The 23,268-nt window shown below is 40.8% G+C and overlaps 1 protein-coding gene across 8 annotated transcripts in view; it reads right to left on the bottom strand.

The window, feature by feature from the left end:
• Nucleotides 1–14,255: 14,255 nt before the first annotated feature.
• The window catches only part of ARL6 (ADP ribosylation factor like GTPase 6), a 40,599-nt gene continuing 31,586 nt past the window's right edge, over nucleotides 14,256–23,268 (bottom strand). For 4 of the 8 annotated variants that reach the window (XM_005283668.4, XM_005283665.4, XM_065589239.1 and 1 more), the window contains 3 exons: nucleotides 21,342–21,397; nucleotides 21,217–21,229; nucleotides 14,256–14,967 (listed from right to left, as the gene is read on the bottom strand). In XM_005283668.4, the coding sequence (XP_005283725.1) occupies nucleotides 14,931–14,967; nucleotides 21,217–21,229; nucleotides 21,342–21,397 (106 nt within the window). In that variant the 3' untranslated portion in view covers nucleotides 14,256–14,930. The remainder of the gene's footprint in view (nucleotides 14,968–21,216; nucleotides 21,230–21,341; nucleotides 21,398–23,268) is intronic. The other 4 variants (XM_065589235.1, XM_065589247.1, XM_065589231.1 and 1 more) reach the window with 1 other exon arrangement.

Raw genomic sequence — 23,268 nt, 5'->3', positions numbered from 1 at the left:
ACAACAGGGAGTCTTTGTGGCACATTAGAGACTAAACACATTTATTTGGGCATAAGCTTTCATGGGTTAAAACCCACTTCAATCAGATGCATGGAGTGAAAAATACAGTAGGGAGGTATATATATTACAGCTCACGAAAAGATGGGAGTTGTCTTACCAAGTGGGGGGGGTCAGTCCTAACGAGGCCAATTCAATCAAGGTGGATGTGGCCTATTCCCAACTGTTGACAAGGGGTGAATATCAAAAAAATAGGCAACCTAGGATAATCTTGACTCCTGTGTTTTCACCAGTCTCTAACTGACTGGATTCAGTAAGAATTCTGCCTATCAGGATCCTGGAAGTTTTCAGCTTCAAATGTTCCAGAGTCCAAAGAGACTGCTTGAAACAACTTATTTGCCCCTTCATTTTATTTAGGTTTTCAACAATAATAAAACTTGCTGATATAAACAAAGTCCACAAATCACCCAGTCAGCAAATTATTCAATCTTAGCACAGATATAGGAAAAAGTAGTTCAAAACTTGTCTGAAGGTACAGACAAGTTTCATTTTACAATACAGTAGAACCTCAGAGTTATGAACACCAGAGTTACAAACTGACCAGTCAACCACACACCTCCATTTGGAACAGAAGTACACAATCAGGGCAACAGCAGAGACAAAACAAAACAAAAAAAAACATGGGGGTGGAGCACAAATACAACACTCTGTTAAACATAAACCACTAAAAAAATAAATAAAGGGAAAGCAGGATTTCTCTCCTGCATAGTAAAGTTTCAAAGCTATATTAAGTCAATGTTCAGTTGTAACCATTTGAAAAAACAACCATAAAATTTTGTTCAGAGTTACAAACAACCTCCATTCCCAAGGTGTCTAACTCTGAGGATCTACTGTAAAAGCAATAATGCAGATAGCCTCCAAAAAGCATAAAAATGCACTATACAGCAAATCTTAAGAAATATGCAAGAAATTCCCAGTCAGATTTTGTGTGCACGATTGGGTGTTTAAGCATTAGCATAATTGAAATCAACTTTTAAAAAAAAAATTATCAAAAACGTAGCAGGGAAAAGCAGAATTGTCTTAACATAATTTTTGTCCATGGGTAAGTAAAGAGTGTCCTTCTACTAGTGTGAAAAGGTTTTACAAGATTGGAAACTATGTATGTCTCCCTTATGATATTTAAGATTTTCTATACAACTTTAAGTTATCATCATGATCCAATCATGGATGCAAATACAACAAGGATTATACAAAGTTGAGAAGAATAGGGTGAGACAGCAATTTAAAGAGTATTCTAAAAATAGTGATGGTTCAAACTTCTGGTAACTGTTTCCTAAAATTATTTTAGTGGTACCCAGGGACCCACCATGCCAGGTGCCTGACATACACATAGTAAAAGATAATCCCTGCCTCAAACAGCTTGCTCCTAAGGGGGAAGATTTTCAAAAGCACAAATAGGAGTTAGGAAAATCAATGGGAATTAGGCACTTAGCTCTCCCCTTTGGGCCTTTGAATATCCACCATCCCACCCCCAAATTGATACAAAGTAGTATTCCCATTCAGCAAATAGAGAACTGTTGAACAGAAAGATTAAATGACTTTCCCGAGGTCATATAGGACGTCTGTGGCAGAGCCAGGAATTGAAGCTAGATTCTATTCAAGTTATTAGCATAACGCTCACACATCCTACCACCGTCCAGAAGTATTGATGTATGTGACTAGCATCCCTTCATGTGTGGTTCTTTCTTTCCCTCTTCCTCTTCCCAGGGAGAAATTGTGTGTGAATTCTTAAATATTTATTTTATGTATGATGTTCTCGTGAAGGCAAAGTTGAAGAAGTGTTTCGTACTTCAGAGCTCCTAACTTCCCAGTCCTATGCCACAACTACAAGCCATCCCTTCCTCTCAACGCCCTCCCTAGAATCAAAGGAAAACTATCACATGAGCTAAGTCCCCCAACAATTTTTAGAAGGCTTAATATTGGCACAATATAGTTCACTCTAGTTTTATTTTACCATGGAGTAAAATTCTTAGTTAAGGATTTCAGTAAAGGAAAAACTTCCTCTTGAGCTTACATTTAAATTTTTGCAAAGTCTGCAATATATTCCATTCTCTTTGTAAATACATACACCTAATAAGTTAAAGAATTAGTCAAGGGCATGAACTGCAGGAATAACTGTGTCAGTTGAGGTGCTCAATATCGTATTCTTTTGAAGGAGGTCTGAGAAGGGGACCAACTTTTCTTCAGCTGAATGCACAAAAAATAGAGGAATAATTCATAGAACTAAGGGAATTTCACTACAATGCAAGACAGCAATTTATGGAATCATTTACTGTACACCATAAATATTACAAGTACAGCAACACTCAGAAATATTGCCCAGGATGTGCTGAGCCACTGCTGGAAGGGAAAGGTGCACATTGTCCTTTCACTGTACCCATCCTTTGTATAAAGCTTGGTACAACTCTTTAGTAATGAGTGGTCCAAACAGTTATAAGCCCTTGTATTCAGGGGGATGCCAAAATTAAACCTCCTTCCCCACTTAACCTCTTTTACACCATTGCATCCTTGCAGAATGTGTATGTTATTGCTTATCCTGTGGAAGTCAGGGGTTCAGTTATTAAAAAGCAGCTTTTCTATCATAATTAATAACCTAGATCAAGGGGATTTGTGCAAATATTAAGTTACACTCTAAGAGATCCTACTGCAAAAGTTGCTCACCCTTCTAGAATCATAGGCTAAGATGTTAGATTAGACAGAAAGAGATAAAGCATCAAGACAGTTACAAAGAAGGTGAAGAGAAGACAGTGGTGACTGAGTAAAATTCCTGTACCAACAGATAAAAAAAGGAAGCTATAGTTTTTTATATCTAATGACAAATGAAATGCTGGTTTATACAGTGTTAGCTTCATCAGTAGACACAGAAGTTGTTACTAAGCAATCATGACCTAAAATTTTATGTCATTCCTATCTTTTAAAAATTGTAAAAAAATAAAGAAAAATGGTTACTAACCTTTCTTCGAGATGTGTTGCACATGTCCATTCCACGCTTGGTATGTATGAGCCTGACACACACACTCATTAGAAATTTTACCCTCAGATACCCATCTGGGCGGCATGAGTGCCCTCTGCTGCTGCACACCACTACATGCCAGTATAAAGGCCCCAGCCACACCAAAGCCCCCTCAGTTCCTTCATGCTGGACAAATCTGATGAAGAGGGGTAGGAGGGCGGGCTGTGGAACAACAGTTACAGAAGGTTAGTAACAGTTTTTTTTCTTTAAGTGATTGCACATGTGCATTGCACTCTTGGTGACTCACAAGCCATTAAGCAGGAAGAGGGATCAGAGTTCATGTACACACAGACCGGAGCATAACTTGTCCAAATTTAGCATCTCTAGAGTACTGACTAATGGCATAATGGGATGCAAAGGTATGAACTGAAGACCAGGTTGCTGCTCTACAAGTTTCCTGGATAGGGACTTGCAAAAGGACAACCACCAAGGTCACGTGCGATCTTGTGGAATGTGCCACCATTTTACTTGGTGGGGAAATGCCCGCCAGATCATAACATACATGAATGCAGGAAGTTATCCAAGATGAAATTCTTTGTGAAGAGACAGACCCATCATTCTGTCTATGATGGCCATGAATAGTTGGGTTGACAGATGGAACTGTTGAGTCCTGTCTCTGTAGAACACCAAAACTCTTCTAACATTGAAAGTGTGCAGGCGTTGGCAAGTGATCTAGGGTAAAATGTCGGTAAGAAAATCACCAGGCTAATATGAAAATTAGATACCACTTTTGAGAGAAATCTTGGATGGGGGCGCAAATATACTTTATCCTTAAAAAAGATTGTACAAGGCAGGGGTTCTCAAACTTCATTGCACTGTGACCAGCTTCTGACAACAACAATTACTTCATGACCCCAGGAGGCAGGACTGAAGCCTGAGCCTGCCTGAGCCCCACTGCCCCAGGTCAGGGGGAACAAAGCCTGAGCCTCACTGCTCTGGGCAGGGGGACTAAAGCTGAAGCCCAAGGGCTTCAGCCCCAGGCAGGGGGCCTGCAACTTGAGCCCCACCATCCAGAGCTGAAGCCCTAAGGCTTTGGCTTCGGCCCTGGACAATGGGACTTGGGCTTCAGCCCTGGGCTCCAGCAAATCTAAGCCAGCCCTCGTGTAGTGAGCAAAACTGATGGCATTTCTTGTTGGTTTTGGTTGCAAATAGGTCTATTTGGGGATTCCCCACTGCTGAAAAACGTGTCTGTCTCTATCCAGGCAGACAGAGTGACTCATAAATGATCCTAGACTTCTCTTAGGCAGTCTGCCAGCTTGTTCAGCACTCCTGGAACGTAAGAGGCTTCCAAATTGAATGAACTGGCAATGCAAAAGTTCCATAGGTGAACTGCCTCTTGACAAAGCAGGGAAAAACGAACTCCTCCCTGCTCATTGCCGCAATGCTGTCTGAGAGAACAAACAGGCTTTTCCCCTAGACCTGAGATAGGAAGGCTTTACAGGCTAGGCAGACAGCCCTTAGCTCTCCGACATGGATATGTAGGGACAGATCCCTTGAGGACCATAAACTCTGAGTTTGGAGGGGATCCAGATGAGCCCCCCACACCATGGCAGATACATCTGTCACCAATGTTAGCAAAGGTTAAAGGCAGACAAAGGGAATGCCTACACAAACACTGGCTGGGTCTGTGAACCAATCTACAGAAGTAAATACTCAAGAGGGACTCTCAGTACAAAGTTCCAATAGTGACAACTTAGCTAATTAATGAAAGCCAGCCAACAATTAAGATGTTGTGATGTAGTCCAGCTTGCTGGAATATGTATGCAGATGAGGCCATATGCCCTAGGACTCTCATACAATTTCAAGCTATTAAGACTGGGTGAGCCTTGAGATCTGCAACAAGAGATCAAATTGTTCGGAATTTCATGTCTGGATGGAAAGCTGTCCTGAGTAGAGTCCATACTGCTCCTATAAACTCTACACTCTGAACTGGACAAAGGGTTGACTTATCTGAGTTGATCAGTAGACCTAGAGCTTCACAAGTTGACTGGATAAGATGTACACTGAACAGTACCAGAGCCTGGACTGGCCTTTGACTACTGAGGTAAGGGCAGATTGGCTCTCCTAACCTCCTCAGGAAAGCAGTTACCACTGACATACATTTTCTGAAAACCTGCAGAGCTGCTGACTGGCTGAAAGGCAGCATGGTAAACGGGAAATGAGAATGCATCACTATGAATATGAGATACTTTTTGTGACTGATAAATTGCTTAAAAGGAGGCATCTTTTAACTGAGGACAGCATATCCGTCTTTAGGATCCAGGGAAGGAATAATAGAAGCCAGGGTCACCATGCAAAACTTTATGCTTTTGAGATATCTGTTGAGCTGGCACAGGTCTAAAATTGGCCTGAGGCCTCTCTTTGCTTCCAGGATTAGGAAATAATGGAAATAAAACCTCTTCCCTCAGTCACTGTGGAATCTCCTCTATGGCTCCTACCTGAGGGAGAGCCTGAACCTCCTGAAAGAGCTGCTCCGCATGAGAGTGGTCCCTGATAAGGGAAAGGTAGAAACAAGTTAGAGGTGTGTAAGGTGATGAGTCATCCCTGAACTAGAGCCTGATTAAGCCACATGCATTGATGAGTCATTCCTGTGCTAGGCTCCATCCAATCCACAAGCCAGGTGCTGAGCTACTGTTTCTCCTTTGAGGCTTACATACCTGCCTTGAGTCACCAGACCAGCTCCCGACTTGTGCTAAGTTCCAGCCAATATACAAGAATGATTAATCAACGCATGTGGCTTAATCAGGCTCTAGTTCAGGAATGACTCATCACCTTACATACAGTACTTAATACCCATTGGTCTGAGCTTATGCAGGGACCAAGCACTGAGGAAGTGGGAAAGGCGGTTGCAAATATGAGGGAAGATGGAACTTGGACTGGCATGGCATCTTCAGGAAACCCATCAAAACACCTGTTTAGTACCCCCTGGGTGTCTAAATGGAGCAGGCATTGATTCAGAGGCAGAAGGGGTAGGTGGTCTATGTCTATAACCTCTACACTTCTTTCTCTACAGGTACTAATGAAGAGCAGGGGCAGAGTAACAGTGGGTGTGCAGGGGGCAGAAATGTTTTCTGGATGGGGCTAAAGTATACAACCTCAAAGACTTTAAAGTCATCCTAGAGTCCTTCAAGCCATGGAACTTAGAGGCATTTTGCTCCAAAAACAGCGAAGACCCTTCAAAGGGTAATGTCTGTAGGACTTCTTGCAGAAGCTCAGAGGACTGTAGCCAAGAGCTCCTGAGCTTGGCCACTGCAGAAACCATGGTCCTACCTGCCAAGTTTTCTGCAGTCAATGCAGTCTGCAGCAAAGTTCTTACTACAGATTTCCCCTCATCAACTAAAGAAGAGAACTCCTGCCTAGCATCTTCCAGCAGCATGTCCCTAAACTTTAATATGGAATCCCAAACATTAAAATCATAATGTCCCAAAAGAGAATGTTGGTTGGCAACCCTGAGTTGCATCCCCCAGTAGAGTACATTTTTCTACCAAACAGATCTAGTTTTTTCACATCCTTTGATTTAGGGATTGCTCCCCATTGGCCCTGTCGTTCCTGTTCAATGGCTACTGACACCACCAGAGAACCTAAGAGGGATGAGAGTACAGATATTCAAACCCCTAGGAGGGAGTATAATATTTATCTTTAGCCCTTTTTGAGGTGGAAGGAAGGGATGAAGGGGTCTGCTAGAGAGACTTAATGGGACCCATAATTGCCTCCTTAATAGGTAATGCCGTTCATTAAGGCTCGGTGGTGGCCAAAATATTAAAAAGGATAGGGAAGGACTCCTTAACCTCCTCCATCTGGATCCTCAAGCTTGAGACCACCCTCTTCAATAGCTCTTGATGAGTCTTACAATCAACGGGAGGGAGAGGGGGCAGATGCCTCCTGAAGAGACTGCCACATCGGGGAGGAGGCTGAAGAAGCCAGCACAGTCTGAGGCTGTTCCTCTTCCACTAGCTGTCCATCAGGGTCCTTCTGAACTGCCTCTTGCTTGGTACTGGGCTCTGGAACGGGTGGTGACTGGGGAGTAGACTCCCCTTGCTTCTCCAAGGACACAGAGGAGGAACACGTTGAGCATGTCCTAGAAACTGGGAGGAACCCCACAGGTTCCAAAAAGGCCATTTGACCAGTGTTGGGCCCCAGTGACTACCTGCCTCAAGCTTGATGGCACTCCTGCCAGAGGGTTCCTACAATGTAATAGTGCCTTGGTGGAGAGTACTAAGACCTGCTCCAAGGCTGGAAAATGTAGGAGCCAATCTCCGACTGAGAGGATGACGAATCTCCCTCTGCTGACCAAGGGGGAGCTGCTCCTAATGGTGCCGGAGACTGGTACCAGGTCAGAGTAGAACCTAGCGCAGCCAATATGCGAGGCTTCCCTTTCAATGGTACTGTGAGGCATGGAATCGGAGGCAATGGCAGTTGTCGCGATACCGAGTGCTGCACTGATAAAACTGGCGCCTCTCTGTCTGCTAGTACCAAGAGCATGGTCTCCTGCACTGTTGGGAATACTTGTACTGAAAGGCTCAATAGATCTCTAGCTACCAGAAATGCCTCCAGCATCGTCAGTATTGAGATGGTCCTGGGACTACAGATGTAAAAGGTGCTCCATCAAGCCCCATACTCAACAGTACCTGCCTCAGTGCCACTTTCTGCGGTACCAGAGAAGAGGAATGCTTGGGTTTCAGCTGCACTCTACTCTTATCCCCATGCCCAGAGGATTTCAGTGCCAGCGGCACTGCTCTCTCAGTAATCTGCCTATAGGTCTTATGCCTCTTCTAGGCACTGGGGAGGGCGAGCAGTGCCAGTTTTCAGCCAATGTAGGAGGTACACTCCTAACTGATGCCAAGGCACTCAGTGTCAAGTCTGAATGGCTGGGCTCTAACGGAGGTCTCAGGGCTGCCTCCATGAGCAAAAACTTTAGCCTGGCTCCTCTGTCATTCCTTATCCTAATCTTAAAGTCTTTGCAGAGCTGGCAATGATCACAAATATGAGCTTCCCCCAACCACTTCAAGTACCTTGAGTGTGGGTTGCTCATGGGCATCAGCCTAGCACAAAAGACACAGGGTTGGAAGCCTTTGTTACCATGGCATCCCTTGGTACCAAGAAATGGAAATCCCAAACTGCAGCCTGAAAAAGAAACCAATCTTATCTACACTATTAACTAAGTACTAATCAACTAGAAAACTATTTACAATAAATTTACAATGAGAGCACACAGAGCACTTGCTAAAGCAAGCTAAGCAATTCCAATGACTCTCCTGGGCTGTAAGAAGGAACTGAGGGGACTCTGGGGCAGCTGCGCCCTTTATATAGGCACACAGTAACATGCAGCAGCAGTGGGTGCTTAAGCCATTCCAATAGGTACCACTGGAGGGAAAAATGTCCAATTGTGCATGAGGTACACGTACACCAGGAGTGGAATGGACATGTGCAATCACTCAAAGAAGAACTATCAGAATTAAGCTTAACACTTAGTTGCAACATGGGTCAGTTTTCTTCAGATGGGGGAAATGTTTTTCCTCCCATTGTGTTGGATTAGTTTAGGAACAAATCCAGTTTGTTTAGAGGTCATTTCCATAAAAGTGGTCAGCCACACTGACTTGCTTACATCTAATGCTCACTGGATAACTTTTAAAGTTGTCAAGTACTGATTCTGTGCTAAGTTTGCCCCCAGGTTGACAGTGTCCATTGTTAACTTGTAAGAATTTAAAGGATACCTGAGTGTTTGTAAAGCTGGAGTGTTACAATACCATCTTTTTACCTTGGAAGTACCCTCTGGCCAATCAGAACTGTGTAGCAGGTAAAGTTGTACCACATGATTACCAACTGATTTGGCTAATCAATTCTTGATTTAATCCTAAATGAGCTCTTGAAATACAGTAGAACCTCAGAGTTATGACCACCTCAGGAACGGAGATTATTCATAACTCTGAAACGTTTGTAACTCTGAACAAAACATTATGGTTGTTCTTTCAAAAGTTTACAATACAACTTTGAAACTTTACTATGCTGAAGAAAAATTCTGCTTTTAACCATCTTAATTTAAATGAAACAAGCACAAAAAATTTCCTTAACTTGTCAAATCTTTATTTACACTTTCCCTTTTTTTTTAGTAGTTTACATTTAACACAGTACTGTACTCGCTTCCCCGCCCCCGCTGCTGCCTGATTGCATACTTTCAGTTCCAAATGAAGTGTGTGGTTGACTGGTCACTTTGTAACTCTGGTGTTTGTAACTCTGAAGTTCTACTGTACTGTTCTAAAGTCCAAAATAATGGCTCTACTGGTTTATAAGAATGGCTAGGTCAAACCAATGGTCCATCTAGCCCAGTATCCTGTCTTCCAACAGTGGCCAATGCCAGATGTTTCCAAAGGAATGAACACAACAGGGCAAACATCAAGTGATCCATCCCCTGTTATCCAGTCTGAGCATCTAGCAGTCAGAGGTTTAGGGACATCAAGCGCATGCATCCCTGATCATCTTGGCTAATAACCATTGATGGATTTATCCTCCATGAACTTATCTAATTATTTTTTTTTAACCCAGTTATAGTTTTGGTCTTCACAATATCCCTTGACAATGAGTTCCACAGGTTGACTGTGCATTGTGTGAAGTATTTCCTTTTGTTTGTTTTAAACCTGCTGCCTATTAATTTAATTGGGTGACCCCTGGTTGTTGTGTTATGTGAAGGGATAAATAACACTTACTTATTCACTTTCTCCACACTATTCAGGATTTTATAGACCTCTAGCATATGCCTTAGTCGCCTCTTTTCCAAGCTAAAAAGTTTCAATCTTTTAAATCTCTCCTCATATAGAAGCTATTTCATACCCTTAATCATTTTCATTGCCCTTCTCTGTACCTTTTCCATTTCTAATATATCTTTTTTGAGATGGGGCAATCAGAACTTCATGCAGTATTCAAGGTGTTGGCATATCATGGATTTATATAGTGGCATTGTGATATTTTCCATTTTATTATCTATCCATTTCCTTTTTTGGATACAGTTTTTCTTCTTAAATTTCATCTGTATCCTGCCCAGTCATCTAGCTCAATCATTTGCTCTTGTTGCTATTCTGAGCTCATTAGTACTTTACTCTATTCCACCCCAAACACACATCTTATTCTTCCTTCTCCTTCCCCATATATCCTAACAATCTTGGTGCCTTCCCCCCAATTCCCCAATGTCCTTCTTTCCCTTTACTAAGGCTAGACTGATGACAGCCTTTAGAAGAGACAGTAGTTTAAGATGGCCAAATAATATTTTGCCCAGTCACTGTCTTGCTGAGCCTATATGGTAGTTACTACTCTCCAAAGCTACTTTCAAATCTAGATGCCTAAAATTAGGCTGTTAAATACATATTTAGGTTCCTAAATAAACTTGGCCTGATTTTCAGAGGTGCCCATTGCATGTCACAGGGGAAATTACTTAGCCTCTCTATGCGTCAGTGTTCCTTTCAGTAAAATTGGGATAATGTATATCTCATAGGAGTGTTTACATTTAATAGATAGTTCATAAAACACTAAGACCTTCAAGTGACAGGTATTATAAATTATTGGTATTATAACTTTCACTTAATTAATAATGTTGTAAAGAAATATTTAGAACAGTGGCATTTATGGGTGTCAAATTAGTATAGCCTGGGAAACACCTTCATTAGAAAAGGGAAATAAAGTAAACCTAGCTCAATCTTATAGTGGGATGCCAGCAACCGCTCAACTAGAATTATCTCTTCCTACAGAACCATTCTACTGAACTAAGGACTTGCTCTCTAAAGAAGTTCACGTGGATATGAACGTTCAGCCAACTGAATAGTAATCCAGTTGGCTAAACATTGGTAAATTAATTATAAAGCACTAGTTTGTATCACTGCAGATGCTCCCATGAAATAACTTACATGACATGTACTACACAGCCTCACATCAAAATAAGGGTATAGAATAGTGTTAAAACCACCACCACAATTGGCATTAGTTATAAGATACCATTAAGAAGAAGTCTGTATTAAGATTAGGCAGTAGCCATAATAATATCTACGCACAACACCCCCAATCAGGCCTACTATATCACATAACAGATGAATCTTCTTAGCATATGCACAACTTGACTCAGGTAGCATGTGACTAGGATTCATCACCAAATTTGTTCTGCTGGTTGGATCATTAGCTTCTCCGGCCCAGGCACTGAATGCAGATCCATGCCCCCAAGCAGATCAATGCACCTCTACAACTAATGGCTAAAAACCAGTCAAAATGCAGGCTTTTCAATAAAAATTGGGATATATCAACATTTTAAAACAGGTTGGGTTTTTTGTAATCTCTCTGGTACATGAGTTATTACCTCCTGCTAGTCTGACATCTTTCACAAGCATTAAACATACACACGCTAAGAGTTTCATGGTACAACACATTCTAATTATTTGGCATTATAAAGTAACGTTGTTAGTGTTTCGACAGCAGTAAAAGACTGACAGGCCATCAACCTTTGGAGAAGAGTACAACAGCAGCATTTTGCATAGACACAGTGAAAAGAAAGAACAGTGTGATTTACAGTCCTTGGGACAAATTTTGCTCTGTTGCAACAATATAAATCTTAAGTAGCCCCTTCAGTTGAATTATTCTGGATTTACACCTGTGAAAATAAGAGTAGAATATGATAACTCACCACTCACTTCATATTTCACTATGTGCTCATTCTCAATGGAGTGCAGAGAGTAGGACACCTTCATCCCCCCTATAAATCTCTAGTCCACTTAGCAATGAAAACATTCCAGGAATTAAAGTCTGCTGGAAATGAATATGTAATTTATTGGTCAGTGCCCTAATGATTTTTTTCTAAGAAGACATATTAAGGCATTTAACAGTTAACTTTTGCTAACACGGCTGCTACTCTGAAGCCTAGAATCTGTCATCAGCATTTCCACGTTGCTTGTTACATAGTTATAGTAAAGTCACTTACATTTATTCTTAACACACACCTGCTCAAAGTAATGAAATCCTTAAATTCTAGATGAAAAAAAATCAAAAAAAGTATGGGGTTGCCACTTTGTGATCACTTTTGTTTGAAATATTAAAATCTTTCCCCGTGGCAATGACACAGAATAAACATCATTAAAAATTATACATTGTTTTACTATTTTTGTAACTAAACTGTATTTATACAGAACTGACAAACTAATGTAAAAGCCATTAGAAAACAGGAACAGCTTTCATAAAAGGATTAACTCTCTAAAGTCATATACACATGAACTAGGTCTTCAGTTGGATGGCAGCCTACAAGAGGCCAAAATTTTAGAAGATTGGAGAAAGAGTGACAGACCATGCACATAAAAAACTAACTTAATACACTCTTAGGAAGTATTTTAATGCAGTCATTCCTAACCCTACCATATTGGCATTAATTCTTTCTGGTGTTGTGCAGCTCACATCCAAAGTGTCAGTGCCTGGAGCCAAACACAAGAATAGAAGTCTTTAGACGTTGCCAAAAGGGCCTCTCAATGGTTGAAATGTCTGGGGAATAAATCACTAGGAAAAGGGAGTCCCCGCTCTTGCTCTCCTGAAAACCTCTCCCTACAGATTAGGACCAAACTGGAAGGAGGAAAAGTTGGCAAGAAATGTTAAAAAAAAAAAGAGCCCTCAATGTGCTGCTGCAAAAAACATCTGCATCTGAGCATAAAGGCAGAAGACTGGGGAGCAGTATCAATGCAGTTCACAAGGCAAACTGCACTGGAGGGAGAGAAAGCAGTAACAGTTTGCCTTTCATTGAGAGTTCTGGGGAAAAAAATCGGAAGTTCCAAGCCTGATGAGCAGCAGATTCCCACAGTAGAGAAAATGCAGTTCCAATTACAGAAAGTAAACTTTAGTACTTTAAGGAGTAGTCATTATCCAAGAAGGGGAACATCAAGGTCTAAACTCAGACACATTTTAAGCAAGAAAGTCACATACCTAGTTAAACCATATGATATGGGGTCTTAAACTTTCTTTCAGCATTAGGTATAACTTTGCCCATAATGTTGTTTAGTTACAACTACAAAACTTCAACCTATCAAGACTACTTTATTTTAAAAATAGGTAATCCAAAAAAATTACATCCGCACTGAGTGTTTTTCTTTTTTATTCATATGATACCTGGATGCAAAACAAGTTGGGTATATCCAACAGATAGTATTCATAGCTGGGAGGGTCTCCGAGCCCAGGCTCTAGCCTGTGCCAAAACATCTACACTGCCATTTTTAGCCCTGCAGCCCAATTCCCACAAGCTCAACTCAGCTGACTCAATCTCGGAGACTCGGTGACATGAATTTTTATTGCAGTGTAGACATACCCTCAGTAACATCTGATGCCATGGAGACAGGACTTGAAGGATAGGTACTGTCTGGACAAGAGGCAGTATCAGGAGTAAATATTCTTCAGCTTTGTCTGGTAGTAAGAACATTTTTATATGAATATTTAGTTGCATGTAATGAACAGGTTGAGCTAGTACTCGTTTCCACATAACTGTTTAATTAACTGAAAATATATGAAGCTATTCCACTATATCATTCAGTTCTTTGCTCCAAAAATTTCTCTGTAAAGGGTGACTTCTCATCTCCCAGAGAAGCACTTTCACTAGGTTTGCATATTATTTTAAATGAAAATGGTGGTGGTGGGGAAAGCGGAATCTGTCGTAAGAATTCAGTACTGACATTTCCTCATAATTTAGCCATTCACTCCATTATTCCTGCAGAGAAAAACCTAGCAGAATTACAGAATCTATTTCCCAGGCATGAGCAGATCAACTTAAATTGCTATCTGGGGTGTTTTTCCATTCAGCTAGTTTGCTGCAAGGACTTAATGATAAACAGTTTAGACTACCGTATTAGATACATAAAAAGATACTTTATATAACAATAGGAAGAGGATAATGTGCTAGTGGACTGGACAAACTGCATTTTCAAAATGCAAGTTTAAATGATATTTTTTTGAAGTGCCAGGCATAAAGGTATAGCTTATATGAAAGTTTAGTAAAGAGAAATAATTCTAACAGTTTTATGCAAAGAAAGTTTGATTCTATTACAGCATTCCGTTCTCTTATTCTCAGTGAATAAGACAAACAATTAAAATGAATTGTTAAAATTTAATCTAAAATTTCAAAACTGAGCACTATCAAAAGGCCATGACTGAAACACAATTCAGCTTAAAAACAACATGTTGTATATCTTATATTTTATTGATAGGAATGTGTGTACAGCCGTTACATTACAATATAACCATACATTACAATATGAGCAATTCCTTAAAAACATCTGCAATCATTTATAACAAACACATACCACATTTTAACCTGCAATGTTACAAAAATACTTTAAAAAGCAGGGGACAAGATTTTCAGAAGTGACTACTGATTTTGAGTGACCTTCTTGAGATAACTTACGGGAACCGACTTTTCAAGAACTGCTGCACATCCACATTCTGAAAAAGTCTTCTTTAAAAGGTATTTCAAGTTTGGACACCCAAAAAATTATGCAGGCACACAGAAATCATTAGTAACTTTGAAAATCTGGATATTTAAATGACATATTATATGCTTAAATTGTATTTCACAATAAAACTTAAATGAACTGCAGATGCTTACTTATTAACAGTGTGTTAATTTAGTATTTTCTCCAGACTTAGCAAAGATTTAATTTAATTCATGTATGTACATACCTGAGGCACTACATTTTCTAAAAAGCTTACTCCTCTTGGGCCCTTGTAAAAGATAATGAAAGGAAACAACAGAATTCACTGTATTTAGGTTTTTTTTGTTTGTTTTAGGTCTTCCTTCCTGTTCCAGAGGTTTGTACATCTACTGCCAAAGTTAATGTATGACTGGTCTTTTATCTTACTGGCCTCTCATGTCTTCATTGCTTGGATCTGATCTGGTAACAAAACAAAACAAAAAAAAGTCAGCCTCACTTTAAAAATACTAGCTTTAGTACACTGTACTTAGTGAAACTGTCACCCCTAAAGAAAACATATATTTAGATTACAAAATTACAATATCATTTGTTGTATGTGTGTGTACATGTAGTTATAACCAGGAAAAAATTGCAGTTTGCATCTTCATCTTGCACCCTAGCGGGTCTACTTCTGAGATTCCTCTCTGATGAAGCAATTTCTGCCAGAACTGCTATTTAAACAGAAAGAAACTACCACAAAATTATTTTATTCTTTTCCACATGTTATGTGACTGCCTGGCTCAGGGTAACAATATAGACAGAAAGTTACATGAGTATGCATTCCAACTCTGGTTATACTCAAGTTCTGGACCTCTATGTAACTGAGCTCCATAAAAGCTTTGTTCCTGAACAGCTTATAAACTATATGACTCAACTTCAGTCTTACAGAGCTATTATTGCAATTCACATGAAAATGCAGCTTCCCACTGCTGACCATATTTCTGTTGCCCAATGCCACTTTCCACTGTTGCCCAATGCCACTTCTTAGCAACGTTTCAACGTGTACTTAATTCACTCATGCAGAAATGGAATGTGGATGCAAAGTAAATGTTCCAATTATAACTTCAATAAAATAAAATTAATATTTTTCTAGACACATGGCAATAACCTATTCCTCAATGAGGACTAAGTTCACACCAAGTACATGTGTCAAACTTCAGGTGGGTTGTTCTAGTTTTTTTTTTTTTTTTTTAATATATAAAGGTTTTCATCAAGGAAAAATTATTCTTCTACCCTCTCAACTCAGAATTGGTATCTGTATTTAGTCACGCTATTTTGTTTTGTGGGGGAGAACGGAGGATGAGAAGTCAGTCTCAACGTTTGGGTAAAGAACATGGATGGAAAATTTCAGTTCCCAAAGTGAGTATTTCATAATTTTCTGATAATCTGAAAAAAGCAAGGGTCTATAATAGAAATTTTTGCAAAATTAACTGCAGCAGAAGTAACTGCTATAATGATTTACCGTATCTTTTCAATTAAATGTGTTATTTTTAAATGCATCTTCTAATCCCTGGTCCAAGAGCTGACAGTGTCCATTTTTAATCTTTAATTTTGATCCAGAATGGGTTTTGCCAGGAAAGCATCTCTGGCTGGCACTTCAGATTCATGTAAACAACAGCCTGAAAGTGTGTACCTGGAGCATCACTTCCAAATCTGGGCTGTTGCCACCTGCAGGATTCCTCATGAAGACAAGAGGAATCAAAAGAAGTTGAGACAATAAGGAGATTTTCAGGTCAGGTCAGGAAATCAGGAAAAACTGCAAGCTGCCTTTTGTGATAGGATGTGGGAGAAGAAAAGGAAACTCATAGTAAACGCCCTCTGAAAAAAACCTGTGTGATGGGTAAGGTGCATCCTGCCCTTTTGTGGGAGAATAGAACACCCTCCCATAAATGTTATTTTTGGGGAGTTGTTCCCCCTTCTTCAAAATGCTACTGAATAGTGATAGGTAAGTAATTCCTTCACTCACATTCTCATCATTAACACGCAGGGGAAGCAAAAGTAGTTAAAAAAACTCTATGTCTCACTAGTCACCAGACGAGACTCTGAATAGATAGAGTACTCTAGTACTCATGAATAAATGGAGATAATACAAAATATAGTACCTGATTAAAAGTAATACTTTGCTGCAGTTTGAATTAAGATCAACATTTACTTTACCTGTAATGGACTTTGGATCATTACTGACATCTAGTGGCTTGCTCAGAACAGAACACCAAAATGGGGGTGGGGAGCAAATTACACTGCTTCTTATAGAAGGTCTTGCACAAATATAGACTTTTGTTCCCAATTAGATTTAAACAAAGTTATTTTAAGTTATGTCAGCAGTCAGCAGCAAACCAGCTGAGCGACGAACAGCGGAGGCTAACAGAGGGAGTTTGCCTGGGATCTGTCCGAGAGGAAGTACACTAAGTCCTGCATTGGGGGGCTGTATTGGTGAGTATCTGAGTGTCTGTTGTGGGGACAGTTTGTTAGTTTGACCGTGTGCTTGATTGTTTGTTTGAAAAGTGTGAATTGGGAGTGCTTTGTTCCAGGTGGGCCCTGAGTGAGTCTGACTCTTATAAAAAGGCAGTCAGCAGCGAACCAGCTAAGCGGCGAATAGCGGAGGCTAACAGAGGGAGTTCGCCTGGGGAGAGCCCACTGAGGCTTTCATCTTGCGGGCTTCTCTGAGTACTGGGGAAAGGAGTCCAGGAGAGCGGGCTGTATTTTAAACAATCCTTATTGAGGTTGCAGGAACAAACCATCCTGATGTGTAGAAAAAATAGTAAATATGGCAGGCGACCAGCTTGGCTTAACAGTGAAATCCTTGCTGATCTTAAACACAAAAAAGGTTTACAAGAAGTGGAAAATAGGACAAATGACCAGGGAGGAGTATAAAAATATTGCTCAGGCATGCAGGAGTGAAATCAGGAAGGCCAAATCACACTTGGAGTTGCAGCTAGCAAGAGATATTAAGAGTAACAAGAAGGGTTTCTTCAGGTATGTTAACAAGAAGAAGAAAGTCAAGGAAAGTGTGGGCCCCTTACTGAATGAGGGAGGCAACCTAGTGACAGAGGATGTGGAAAAAGCTAATGTACCTCAATGCTTTTTTTGCCTCTGTCTTCACAAACAAGGTCAGCTCCCAGACTACTGCACTGGGCAGCACAGAATGGGGAGGAGGTGACTAGCCCTCTGTGGAGAAAAAAGTGGTTCGGGACTATTTAGAAAAGCTGGATGAGCACAAATCCATGGGGCTGGATGCCCTGCATCTGAAGGTGCTAAAGGAGTTGGCAGATGTGATTGCAGAGCCATTGATCATTATCTTTGAAAACTCATGGTGATCAGGGGAGGTCCCGGATGACGGGAAAAAGGCTAATATAGTGCCCATCTTTAAAAAAGGGAAGGAGGAGGATCCGGGGAACTACAGGCCAGTCAGCCTCACCTCAGTCCCTGGAAAAATCATGGAGCAGGTCCTCAAGGAATCAATTCTGAAACACTTAGAGGAGAGGAAAGTGATCAGGAACAGTCAGCATGGATTCACCAAGGGCAAGTCATGCCTGACTAACGTAATTGCCTTCTATGAGGAGATAACTGGCTCTGTGGATGAGGGGAAAGCAATGGATGTGTTATTCCTTAACTTTAACAAAGCTTTTGATACAGTCTCCCACAGTATTCTTGCCGGCAAGTTAAAGAAGCATGGGCTGGATGAATGGACTATAAGGTGGATAGAAAGCTGGCTAGATCATCGGGCTCAACGGGTAGTGATCAACGGCTCCATGTCTAGTTGGCAGCCAGTATCAAGCGGAGTGCCCCAAGGGTCGATCCTGGGGACGGTTTAGTTCAATATCTTCATTAATGATCTGGAGGATAGCGTGGACTGCATTCTCAGCAAGTTTGCAGATGACACTAAACTGGGAGGAGTGGTAGATACGCTGGAGGGTAGGGATAGGATACAGAGGGACCTAGACAAATTAGAGGATTGGGCCAAAAGAAACCTGATGAGGTTCAACAAGGACAAGTGCAGAGTCCTGAACTTGGGACAGAAGAATCCCATGCACTGCTACAGACTAGGGACTGAATGGCTAGGCAGCAGTTCTGCAGAAAAGTACCTAGGGGTTACAGTGGACGAGAAGCTGGATATGAATCGACAGTGTGCCCTTGTTGCCAAGAAGGCTAACTGCATTTTGGGCTGTATAAGTAGGGGCATTGCCAGCAGATCGAGGGACATGATCATTCCCCTCTACTTGACATTGGTGAGGCCTCATCTGGAGTACTGTCTCTAGTTTTGGGCCCCACACTACAAGAAGGATGTGGAAAAATTGGAAAAAGTCCAGCGGAGGGCAACAAAAATGATTAGGGGGCTGGAACACATGACTTATGAGGAGAGGATTTGATAGCTGCTTTCAGCTACCTGAAAGGGGGTTCCAAAGAGGATAGATCTAGACTGTTCAGTGGTAGCAGATGACAGAACAAGGAGTAATAGTCTCAAGGTGCAGTGTGGGAGGCTTAGGTTGGATATTAGGAAAAACTTTTTCACTCGGAGGGTGGTGAAGCACTGGAATGGGTTACCTAGGGAGATGGTGGAATCTCCTTCCTTAGGAGTTTTTAAGGTCAGTCTTGACAAAGCCCTGGTTGGTATGATTTAGTTGGGAACTGGTCCTGCTTTGAGCAGGGAGTTGGACTAGATGACCTCCTGAGGTCCCTTCCAACCCTGATATTCTATGATTCTATGTTATAATAATTAATGAACTACTAATTTCAGAAGTGTGCATTACAGTGAGGGAAATTCAAGTGATCCTACCAACCTAAATGTAGGATTTGTTACTATTTGTTTAGCAGTAGCACTCAAGGACTCAAACAACATCAGGGCCCCACTGTGCTAAGCACTATACAAACTCACAGTAGTACACAGACTTCACGAAAAAGATTAAAATCATTACATAAATATCTCATACAGTTTATGTAATTATGAGACTGCTGCATGTGCTATGATCAGTATAATGTAAATGTATCACTGTCTTCCGTTCTTTAATCCTGGTCCCAAACAATAAGAAAGTAGTGCACTTCTTTTAATAATTAATCGTAGAAGGATTTAATATTATTTTACAGTTACAGAGCTTAACATCTTCCAAGGATTGCACAAACATTAATAAATAATTTAAATAATCAATCCTCACAACACCCCAAAGAGATAGGTACTTTAGGAAGAATTGCTCTCAGGATATGTCTATAGTGCAATAAAATACCTCCTTGCGAGGGGAGTAGGTCTTAGAGACAGCTTCAAGCCTGAGCCTGAATGTCTACTCTAGAATTTTATAGTCAGCTGACCCCAGCTCTGAGACTTGGTGCCACAGGGGTTTTAATCACAGTGTAGACATACCCTTAGAATTTCTAAGATACTTGTCAAGGAGCCAAAAATCATAGAATATCAGGGTTGGAAGGGACCTCAGGAGATCATCTAGTCCAACCCCCTACTCAAAGCAGGACCAATCCCCAATTAGATCATCCAACAGATTTTTGCCCGATATCCCTAAATGGCCCCCTCAAGGATTGAACTCGCAACCCTGGGTTTAGCAGGCTAATGCTCAAACCACTGAGCTATCCCTCCCTGCCCACCAAGTCCTTTAATGGGCTGTTCAAGGGCAAATGTACCATGTAGACTTCCCTTGGCCAGAACCCCTGGGCTTCTGGACTCCTAGGGAGCTGCCCCTGAGTTGCAGACCCTGGGGAGAGACCTGGCAGCTGCAGGGGTAAAATTGACATTGACATTTCATTAAATTTTTTTCAGGATTTCCAGTTCATGGAAAATGTTGAAAAACTTGGATTCATTCCAATTTGGAATGAACCCAAATATCAAAACCATGAAGTTTACTATTAACTGGAAACCCCTGTGTTGGCCAGCTGTACTTTTAACTCATTTTTTGAAAGTGACTAGATTTTAAATTGAGAGTCCCTTTAAATCTGTTCTACAGCTCCAACAACAAATGCAGAAGCAAGGGCCCAAAATGTCTTCAGCTTCCATATCATTAAAAACGTATACTACACCATACAATACATTTTAATAGCCTTCTCTCACCTCCAGACATTCATAAAAAATGGCTATTCCTCAAGGGCCCAATCCTTCTGCTGAAATCAATAGCAAGACTGCCATTCACTTCAATGGAAACACAATCACCCCTAAATGTCACGGCTTGAGTTGAGGACAGAGACACATATGATGCAGTTAGGAAATATTTGGTGTTCAAGAATTCTCTTGTAAGATTAACCTGAACTAGGACTCCCAGTTCTTCTAGAAACCTTCATATATTGCTCAGCCTGTTTACTCAACATTTGAAAGGGATAATAAAATATGGAGAAAAAAAAAAGAAATATGGAACACTGGAGTATGACAGCTAAGGTAACAAGAAAAATAATTAAAGTTATCATGTGCAACATAAGAAAGATTCAAGAGCACATTGTACTCTTACACTAAGCAAGAAATTCTTAGACTGCAAGTCCCACTTCCAATAGTACACATTGATTTTTAGTAATAGTTTATCTTTTCTCCAAAGAATATTCTGTAATTTTGGGTTTGTTTATGTAAGTTTTTAAAAAGAAATATCACCTCTGCTGGAATGGCCCTTGCTGCAGAAAATCATAATAAAGAAACAAAACACAAAGGCGTAAAATATCAGGTTTGGTACTGGTACTCACTGTGTGATTTGATCTGAGAGCAGAAATAGATAGAAACAAGGCAAATGAAATGAAAGAAAACTTACAAAATGAAAACAAAGTAATGGAAAGAAAATAAAATTATAATAGAAGTAGATTTGACCTACCTTGGAGCCAATCTACACCTTCTTGTAACCCTTCTCCTTTAAGCGCATCACTAGCACTAAAATAAACAGAGACTACACTATAAAAGCCATGTAAAGACACTGGTTTGACTAAAAGTGGTTATCACATCTGAATTTTGTGAACTTTGTGGTAAAGACAGTAGAATATCTCCAAATGCAGCATGTGTCAGTGTCAGGCATATTATTCTTTACCAAGAAGTAGGCCATGCCTACATGAGCACATTTAATTATTTCACTAGAGCTATTCTAGTACAGTTTCTCTGGGTGGACACTATTCTGAAATATTTTCTCCGCTCTGCATTATACCAGAACAGTTATTCTTCTACAGACATTCCCCTGTGTAGAAAAGGCCATAACAAATAACTTCTGCAAAGTTCATGATTAACATGCATTCCTGGCTGAGGCATAGGGGCCATGCTGACATTGGAGAGACAGTCATGCTGCACCCTGGCAACCCCCAGGTGGCATTAGGGACCATTGCCAGCTGCTGTAGGTTAGCGTATTACCCAGGCTAAACTGGGACAAATACAGATCCACCATTAGAACCATGGAACCATAACTAGCTATTTACAACCCCTTTTTGCTGCACTGAGATGAACTTAGCACAGCAGAGGATCTGGGCCACTATACTGGTTATTCATAAATCCATAATAAATTACAAAGGAATTTGGCCAATGCTAAAATATATGACCCTTGATAATTCTGGAAAAAAACACCACCACCGAAACAAAACAAAAAACTGTAGTCATGTTATCATATGCAAACCGTGTAAAAGCAGAGAAAGGCTAGCAATTTATGAACAATAGGTGCATTTTCAAGTATGTCAGTTTCTGTGCAAAGTATTTTAGCTACATAATACGGAGGAGAAAGTGTTAAAAAACATACTTGAATCACCATGATTATATATTTACTGAAAGTTGCAACTTTTTATTTTTTAAGTTTGAGAATCAACCATGAAAGGAAGTTCAGAGCTGACCATTTCACAGTATAAAATAAAAAGCAATTTCATTTCATTGTGACAGGATCTGGAAATTAGGATTTCATCCTTTCCAAAAATCTCCAGGTATTTTAAAATCAAGTGAACTAGTTTTAAAAAAAAAAATCAGTAAATTAATGTGCTTACTACTAAAATTAAAGTTACACTAGACATTTTAAAACATCTGGAAATAATGCTCTGGTTTCGTTTCTCTCTCCTATTACTTTAGTATAGTATGAAGCTGTTGTAAGAAGAAGAAAAAGTGGTGCCCCCTCAGGGTATGTCTACATTGCGATAAAAACCCCACAGCACTGAGTCTTAGACCCGTGTCAGCTGACTCTGGCTGCAGGGCTAAAAAGAGCAGTGTAGACATTCAGGACCTGGCTGGAGCCCAGGCTCTGAGACCCTCCCTCCTCTTGGGGTCTCAGAGTCCAAGCTCCTGCCCAAAACAAACATCTACACTGCTATTTTATAGCTCTGCATGCTGAGCCCTGCTAGCCCAAGTCAGCTGACCCAGGCCAGCTGTGGCTATGCCGTGGGTCTTTTATTGTGGGGTAGACATAGCCTCAGGGTATATCTACACTGCAATGTAAGCCCAGGATTAGTGGGACTTGAATCCGTGGACTCTGGGTTTGAAAGCCCAGGGCTTGAGCATTCACACTCATTGGTGACCCTAGTTTAAGAATTTTTGAGCCCAGCTCCACACTGGGAGTCCAATGTCCACAATACAGTATCCAACCAACCAAATCACAGGCTTTCTATCGCCCTCCTGCAAAGTGGCTGTTCTAGCCCTTTGTTCATGGTGCAGTACGGGAAAACGTGACTGCCACCCCACCCATAACAGGAAGTTGGTGGGCTGCAACAACACATTCTGCTGAACCATCATTTTGGTCTGCATGCTCCCAGCAACTGGAGCCAAGAGCATGGAGGAGT

The sequence above is a fragment of the Chrysemys picta genome, chromosome 1, assembly GCF_011386835.1.
Source record: "Chrysemys picta bellii isolate R12L10 chromosome 1, ASM1138683v2, whole genome shotgun sequence".
Classification (NCBI taxonomy): Eukaryota; Metazoa; Chordata; order Testudines; family Emydidae; genus Chrysemys; species Chrysemys picta.
The sequence above is the reverse complement of the archived record's forward strand: the minus strand, read 5'-3'. Positions and strand labels throughout refer to the sequence as shown.